The sequence below is a fragment of the Lichenostomus cassidix genome, chromosome 3 (assembly GCF_008360975.1).
Source record: "Lichenostomus cassidix isolate B80296 chromosome 3, HeHo_3.0, whole genome shotgun sequence".
NCBI lineage: Eukaryota > Metazoa > Chordata > Aves > Passeriformes > Meliphagidae > Lichenostomus > Lichenostomus cassidix.
Genome location: NC_139483.1, coordinates 29,497,854 through 29,506,653, shown reverse-complemented (window position 1 = coordinate 29,506,653; position 8,800 = coordinate 29,497,854). Strand labels below are relative to the sequence as shown.

Genomic DNA, 8,800 nt, shown 5'->3' with positions numbered 1-8,800 from the left:
AATACCTTGGTAATTTTCTGTTATTTAAACAAAGAAGGAAATAACCGCAAATACACAAAACCAGTGCTGCAGAAGTCATATTAAAAAAACCCCAAAACTGGCCAAATACATTATTACAAGCATAGCATGAAATTAAAGCACATGGTCCCCTCTTCTCTGTTCCACAGTATTTAACTGCACTATACTCCTGAAGTCTATCATGTATGTGGGTCCCTGAGATAATTCTTCCTTAGAGCATTAGTAGTAGCCAGAGTTAGTTGTCTGTGTATCTTCATTGGCATCACACTTAATTTATGTTTCCTTCATGTAATAACGTTGTCCCTGAATTCATGCTTTTCTTGTACTTAACTTCGGAGTGAATTACCACACCTTGCAGGATTTTTAATGATCTGAGCAGCTTGGAAAACTGGAATTTAGACATTACCCTAATATAACTTTACAAAATCATAAAATCATAGAATGGCCTGGATTGGAAGGGACCTTAAAGATAGGTCACCTAATTCCAATCCCCCTGCCATGGGCAGGGACACTTTTCACTACACCAAATTGCTCCAAGCTCCATCCAAGCTGGCCTTTAACACTCCCAGGGATGGAGCATCCAGGGTTTGGGCAACCTGTTCCTGGGCCTCACTACTCTCACAGCTGAAAATTTTTTCCTATTATCTAATCTAAATCTACTCTCTGTCAGTTTAAAGTCATTCCCCCTTGTCCTTTCACTACATGCCCATATAAACAGACTCTCTTCATCTTTCTTGTAAGCTCCCTTCACGTACTGAAAGGCAAGGTTTATTTGAAATTACACAAGAGCATGGAGGAGAGAGAACGCTTCTCTATGGCATTTGTAATAGTTGAAAGCTAACTCAGTATGAGCTTACCTCAATAGCAATTACAGACATAAAGCCTATTAGGTCATCTTTAAAAAGCTACTCCTTATCTGAGGGGAGTTTACAGCCTCTGGTAGTAGTACATGTAGCCAGCACGTAAGAGACCATTTCAGTTTCCAGCTGACTTAGTGGCTTAAAGGGCTGAGTTAACAAGGCCAGGGCTGGTTTTCTGAAAATCCTCACTTCTCTTGGTACCCTCAGCAGGGTTGCCTCAGCAGCTCAGCTTTGTCCTCAGAGAGCTTTGCCAAGAGGCAGCTGGGCTGCTTCAGTGCACAGGGTGGTCTGCAGCCACAGACACTCTAGAGAGGGCACAGAGTTACATCAGTGGGGAGTCAGACAACCCCAGACTAGAATGGTTTGGTAAAATCACCATCACTGGTAAACTGTCACAAACCAGCCTCTTCACAAGATGTCTGTTTACATGATTTCAGTTAAATCCCAAGTTTTTCATAAAAGGTTTTAAACGTATGTATATGTATTTTGTTATTGCTTGTCTTCTGTCATGAATTAATTTGACAGAAAATGCTTTAGGAAGCTTAATACTATAGTTAACATATCTTTAACAGAATCAATTATTGTTCACAAAGATCCACATACTCTGAACTTTGTTAAGAATGTTTATTATTTTGAAAGATTAATAATCTTGGGTTTAAGAGCAAAGCAAAAATCAAAGTATGAGATGGGCAACAGCAGTCAGGAGTAGATCAAAATTCCACCTTCATTAATGCCACTCCAGTATTTTTCCACTCAACATTTTCCACTCAGATCCGAAATTTCAAATGGGGGATCAGCAGTATTTCCATTTCATAGACAAAACCAAAGTACAGGGAGTGCAAGGCTGTAATTTGCTCAACACTATTGGCTAAACCAGTACCAGAAGTACAATCCCCATTACTCAGCCCCCAGCTCCAGATGCTGGAAAATCCACTCTCCTTTCCTGTCCGTCAAAGGGCGCCAGCCAGTCATGACTGTGCCCGCTGCGCTCTTCCCTCCCTGCCCTAACTTACCTCTCGCAGGTGCCAGAGAATGGGGCCAGAGCAGCCTGCCTTCTCCCGGCTCCAGCCAGCCCACAGCTCCGTGTTTACCACAGGCGAGGAGACCCCCGCGACAGGCACCTACAGGGCTTTATTTCGGACACAGGGAAACCGAGGACGAACATCTACAGAACAAGAAGGCAAACAGAAGGCCAGACGTGCCCCGCGGGGCCCTCCAGAGCTCCCTCCAAACAGAGCGCAGAGGAAGCAAGTCCCTGTCCTCCCCCTGCACCGCACCGAACCCCCAGAGCCGCCCAGCCGCCGGGGAGAGCTCCTGAGCGCGCACAGCCGGCCCAGCCCGGCACACGGCACTGGCAGCGACCAGCACCAGTGAAAGATATCGCTATCCCCCCCGGCGGAGCAGCCCCGGCACAGCGGGAGCCCGGCCCGGGCGGCGGTAGCTCGGGACGCTGCCGGCCCGATCCCCCGGGACTCGCTCCCTCCGACCCACTTCCGCGTCGGAGCGCCCTCTGCGCATGTGCGAGCGGCACCGGCACCCCTACCCCGCCGGCCGGCCTTGCCCGTACCACTGTGCATCCAACGGATGGGTAGAGGCAAAAGAGGGCAGCAGCTCCGGGCAGCTCTGCGGGCCTCATCTCTGCCTGAGACTCCTCACTGAGAATCCTGTTCTCTTCTTAAGCCTATGGGTGCCCTCCAAACCCGCTTCTCACCCAGTTCCCGCACTCGATCTACCCCAACTTCCCCCGGGAATGTGCTGTGGTACATGCCGCTCCCAGCTGATTCGGTGGCTTGACGAAACCATCGCGCTCAGGACGGGGGGAGCCGCGGTGCCAGAGGGGGACACGCATTGTTGCGCCAGGGGCCGAACGGCGCTCCGGGGAGGGGAGCGCGCGCCGCTGCGGCACCGGGGCGGTCACCGGCACGGGCGGGCGGGCGCCGCCGCCGCACGGAGCTCCGCGTCCCCGTGTCGCCGCGTCTCCGCTCCCCTCCCACCGGCAGGGCGCGGCCAGGCCCCCCCGCGCCCTCCCCTCCGCCGCCTCCCCGGTGGTGCCGCCCGGCTCCAGCTGACCGGCCTGGAATCCCGGCCGGGAGCCGCGCGCCCCCCGCCCGCCGCCGCCCCGCGCCCCGGCCCCACCATGGGAGACGCCGGCAGCGAGCGCAGCAAGGCGCCCAGCCTGCCCCCGCGCTGCCCCTGCGGCTTCTGGGGGTGAGCCGGGCCCGGGGCTGGGCTGGGGCGGACGGGGACGGAGGGGGGCGGGCGGCCGGCCAGGCGAAGGGCGAGGCGGCGGGGGGCCGCGGCCGGGCGGGGGGGACGGGCCGGGTCTGACCCCCGGCTCGGGCCCGGCTCGGGGGTCGAGCCCGCAGCTCGCCGCGGGGTGGGGGCGGCTGCGAGCCCCTGCCGGGTGGGCCGCTGGGGTTCCCCCCCTCGGAAGAGGGATGTTCCCCTGGCTGTGGGTGCCGTGTCCCGGGGGCCTGGGCCGCGGTGTCGGCGGCGTCTCCCGGCTTCAGGCAGCGAGTGCCCCGCGGGGAGGTGGCTGCGGGGGGGAGGGGGTGCCGAGGCCGCCCATGGCCCCCCCGCCGCCCGGGCACCGCGGCCTTCCCGGCAGCCCGGCGGGGGAGGCCCGAGCGCTTCCCCAGGCGCGCAGGGTTCCCGGAGAGGCCGCCCCTCCGCTGGGGCTGCGGGCTGCGCTCCGGGGCCGGCCTCCAGCTCCTCCGAGGCGCAGTGAGCAATGCGGGCCCCGGGTGCCCCGCCGGCTGTCCCTGACACATCCTGCCCTGTGCCCGGGAACGGCGAGCTGGCGCTGCAATTCACACAGGGCAGCGCAACTATTGAAGGAAAAAGGCGAAGGACAAAAACATACTGCTTTCTCCACCTTATGAAAGCGAGGTGGTTCATAATAGATAAGGCCCTTGTTAGCTGTTGGCTGATACCCTTTTAGGAAGAAGGAAGTAGGGGTCATTCCTGTTTGCTAAAGGTGAAAAAAAAGAGTAAACCTGTTCGTTCGTAAACTACTACTTCTGGGGTCGTGTCTGTTGAAGATATTTCTGTTACTGATTTATTTTTAAAATCAGATGTACCATGGGAGATGTCATTCTGGCAGATACACGTCGTCGTAAAGTGTCTTTAGTGTCGATCACAGCAACGTTAGTCCCTAATGTTCTTATTTATGGAAAATTCAAAGAATATGTGACTAAATAGACTTTTGAGGGCCCACCGGAGATTTACACTTGTCTGTGATTGTACCTTCTTGGGATTTATGTCATGCAGTTTAAGGTACTCTGGGGAAGTGGAGGCTGAGAGAAAAGAGATGCAATAAGAGTGATTTAGTGATGTCACTGTACATTTGGTTGGTTTATTGAAGTGGCAGGATTTTAAATGAAATCCCATTTTTGAGTTATAAAAGAAGCCTGAATTGCAACAAATGTCATGGCCCTGTTGGGAGTGATCTTGCAGGACATTATAAATACATAGTAAATTATTTTGCTTATTTTTGTTTTGTTAGGCTTCCATATTTGGGTCTCATATGTTTTGTAAAGTAATGGAGAACAAGTTTTGCTATCTCTAATACAGTGCACTGACTTCTGTAATGTGATACTTATGGGAGAATTGTAGAAAGTTGGAAGTGAACTTTTTCTTTGGGCTCAATTTCTTGGCTAGTTCAGTGTGTTTTGATAATGAGAAGAAAATCTGGTGCTTTGTGTTCAAGGATCTGCTTAATGGTTACAGGAGGCTCTCAAGAAAACCCATTGCTTTTAAAGCTCATTTTTTTTAACATTCTGCTATTGCACAAGCAGGTACCAAATAGTATTTTTTTGCCCTCCCCTTTTTTTTTCCCTTCAGAGTGCCATCCATGCAGGGGTATTTTTGCATGATAACTTTAAAAGACAGCACTGTGGAACAAAACCTTTGCTTTTTCCACCAATACCGTGAATGAATTAGTCTGTTTTTCAGTCTCTTTAAGTGTCTGCCAGGTGCATTTCTATACACAGTGGCAAACTACATATCTATTTTTGCACTTTAAAAAACTGTGCTGTCAGTTTCCAGAGTTGATTGCTGTACTTCTCAGTCCTGAAAAAGCTTAAGTGTCTACATGACCTTATTTACCTAGGCCTTGCAAGTGCTTGAACAGATTGTCTGGTAAATCAGTGCAGATGTGCCTTTCCATTGAAGTTGCATTGTCAGGAGTTCCTAAGGGGTTACAGTTTTATGCCAGCTTTCTGAAGAAAGTAAGTCATGATAGTAAAAAGACTTACCTTTGTCTGAAGTTGAAATTCTGCTGCTCTAGTTGTCAGCTAGGGTTATGACCAGCAACGTGTCTTAAGACAGCACCTTATCTGTGACTTTAATGCCATCTTATGTCTGTCAGGTCACGTTTTGGAACAACAGGGCCAGGACATTTAAAGCTATGAAATGTTTTGAAACTTGTAATTTAATGTAGTAGTTTTCATTAAATTTGTAAATAATGTAGAGGAACAGTATTGCTTTATGTTTCCTGCTCTCTATCAATGCAATGGTTGAGAACCCTTTCACAGTTCTTCTTGAGTGAGCCCAAGCCATGTAGGCAGCATAACAATTCTGTGTCTGGGGGTCACACAATGAGGTCTAGATTTTATAAAGTATAAAAGATCATGATTTTTAAAAAAATCTGCTTAGCCAGAACTGTTTGTAGTAAGATGCATACTTTTTGCAGTAAACCGCAATGACAGGAAACATTAAGGAAAATCCAGAAAGAAGTATTAAAATTGAAGTAAGCTGTGGGTGACTGTGCTGAAGCTTGCCTATTGGTTGAACAGGGATAGAAGTAGCTACAGGGACACATGTTGATAGTGGTGGCATGCAAAGAGATTACAGGAGCAGACAAGTGTGTGCTGTTGCACTGAAGTTGGAGGGGTTCTTTTTTTAAAAGACTTGGGTTTATAGTAGAAATTCAGATCCTCTAGGTTTCAAGAATCTCTAGAGACTGGAAAACTTCTAAACTCTTGATGTTTCAAGATCTAAGAGACTGAAAAATGAACAGCTGAAAGAAGAGACTTCTGAATGAGGCTGTTAAAGAGCTTCTGAAATACCTGCTTCAGGTCAACAGCTAACATTTGCTTCAGCCTTTTGTTGAAGATCATGGAATCCATCCTTAAATCTGCTGACTTGCCCTTCTTTTTAGAATCTCCAGTCTGTCATTTCTGCTCAAATGAAGTTTAAATGGAGTACTGAAATTATCTTTGTATTTTATAAAATAATTTCAGTTACCCAGATAATCTCAATTGAGAAAGATCATCAATATTCATGTCATTTATGAAAAATTCACACAACTTAGTGTTTGGAAATATTTTGCTCTCCTTTCTCCCTATTTTCATATCTTCAACTTCAGTCGGTAGCAGCTATCTCACTATTTATTGGAATAGTTTTAGTGTACAAAGATTGGAAAGAGTTCAGTACACACATTTTTATTTTAGGTTACTTCATCTAAAGTGTGCTGTACTTCTGATTATTATGACCTGGAAAAATTCTTTCTTATTTTCCTGGTTAACAGACCCAAGAATCATACAATCATGTAATGTTTCTTTTTTCTTAGACTACTGGATTTCAGAAGCCTTTCACTTATGTTACATATGAGCTCGAGGTTGAAGATTTTATAAATATATGAAAATATTACTGGAGGTATTATATTCCAGTTAAGCCTTTTTGCTTATTGTAGATGAGGCTGATTCTTTAATGACCTATATGTTGGCAATTTCTCTTTGGCTTTTAAAGGACTCTGTGAAGGTTTCATTTGTGTGTAGCTCATCAGAGGGCTGGGGATACTTCTGTTAAATGGTTATATGCATAGAAGAGGCTTGTAAGCTGATGGAAGCACCTACTGTCAAAGGAATATGTCAGAGACGGTAGTACTTTAATAATTCTGTTTGCACTGTAGTGACTGCTGCTTATCTTACTTATTGTCCAGACTGATACCATACCACTGCATTTAGCGCCTTAGAAAAGAAGGGAATATGTTAATAGATGTAAAACAAATTAATTCCATTCTTGAAATGGTGGCAGCCAGCAGGAAGTTGATTGAAAACACAGTGTGATTAGTTTCATCTCATCTTAGTTCTGGCAACTCTTTGGTACTGTAGTCAGCTAAAACTGATGGCAATATTATTTGAGAATATGCCAGCAGGGGTTTTGCAGGATGTTACCATTTGCTCTGCCTTTTTCTGACACTGCATGCATCGTGTGTGATGAGACATTGTGCCCCAAGCATTCTGTGCAGGTCCAATTTTTGAGTCTGGATTTTCCAGTCACTTATGTATCATCAGGTCCTTGCCATGCCAATCTGCCTCTTTTCTCAGTTTTGTTTGCTAAAATTAAACATTTGATCAAACGGTGAATCATTTAACATAAGCATGATGAGTTTGTGACTGTATGTCACCAAAGCTTGCTTTTAGCTTCTAAACAAACAATGGTTATATATATTCCATTTAGAAGCATCTTCTCTGGGTAGTCTTATCTTAACTTTTTTTTTTTTTTTTTTTGGTGATTACAGCTGTTCTTTCCATAGGAACTCTCAATATTCCTCTTTAATAAACACTGTCCTTTTAATAAACACTGTCTAATCTCATAGGCAGTGTAGGTCATCATAAATGCATAATATCTCCCTAAACCTAATTTTGCCTTAATCATTGTTGCAACCTCACATGGATGTTCCTAACTGAGGCTTGAGTAAACTGTTGAAATACGTACCTTTCCCTCTGAGAATTTGTTTTCACTGGGCTTATATCAGGCTGTGCTTCAGCCAGGCTTTCACCGACTGGCACTTTGGATCAGTTGTGGGAGTAAGCAATGAATTTGTCAGTTTATGTGAGACAACATACTCTATTTTGCTCTTAGGTTAAGACTAAAAATATTTGAACATTGTATTTTTTTAATATTATGCATGAAATTATTTAATGCTCCATCACATACTTGAGGTAAAATAACTTGAAGCAGTTTATGTTTAAGGCCAGCGTTAACTGCCGTAATAATGCGTCTACTGGTGTGTTGCACAAAGAGAAATGACAAATTATTTAACTGAGAAACAAGGAGTCTGATGAGAATCTGATTTATTTACAACTTTGCTGTGAAGTGCTACAGAGTATGTTAAGGGGTATTGGAGAGACACTGAAATGATTGGCTTGGATCTTAATTTTAGACGATGTTCAGAATTACGAGACGTAGAGAAACTTCTTTCTGAAGAGAGAGTGGTGGTGAGGAATTGAGCTTTTTCATGTTCCCTGTTGGAATAAAAATAAGCAGGATAAAGAATGGTAAATTGTGATTTCCCTCAGTCATAATGTAACTAGAAGGACATTAAACTAAAGTCAAAAGAAAAAAATTTTTTCCACCTTTTGGTACAGTGAGGGCTGGCTTCTTGGAACTGCAGTTGCAAGGTACCACATTTTTGCTAAGTTTTCCATTTGCTGTAGAAGCTTACCTTGTGAAGTGGGGGTTATTGGCACTCGAAGTAAAAGCAGATGAACTGGATTTAATACTTTAACTGTAATAAGCTCTTTTCTAGGAATGTGAAAACAATGCTTTCTTTTGCAGTACTTAATAGAATAGACAAAACAGAAAGGAGATTTTGTTATTTAATGAAAACCAGCTGTTCTGGATCAGACCAAAGATACATCCAGCCCTGTTTCTGATTTGGGTGATAAGTGATGCTGAGAGAATAAGCATAAGGACAGAGCAAGCATGCAGTGATGCTTATCTTGGTATACCTCCTTTGCTTCTGGCAGTCTGACATAAGGTTGTCCTCTGTTTTATAGATTTATAGCTTAGTAGGTCTTACCTATTTTTCAGTAAGTTTGCATAATGAATTGGTGAGGCCATATGTACTCTTGACCCTTACAGTGTCCTGCAGGAAGACGTTCCATAATTTAACCATCTCTCTGTGGGAAAAA

General features: G+C 45.6%; 1 protein-coding gene across 2 annotated transcripts in view; it reads left to right on the top strand.

The window, feature by feature from the left end:
• The first annotated feature begins 2,721 nt into the window (after positions 1-2,721).
• The window catches only part of ZFAND3 (zinc finger AN1-type containing 3), a 134,574-nt gene continuing 128,495 nt past the window's right edge, over positions 2,722-8,800 (top strand). Inside the window, exon 1 of one of the 2 annotated variants that reach the window (XM_085055090.1) lies at positions 2,722-3,086. In XM_085055090.1, the coding sequence (XP_084911216.1) occupies positions 3,016-3,086 (71 nt within the window). In that variant the 5' untranslated portion in view covers positions 2,722-3,015. The remainder of the gene's footprint in view (positions 3,087-8,800) is intronic. The other variant, XM_085055089.1, reaches the window with a different exon arrangement.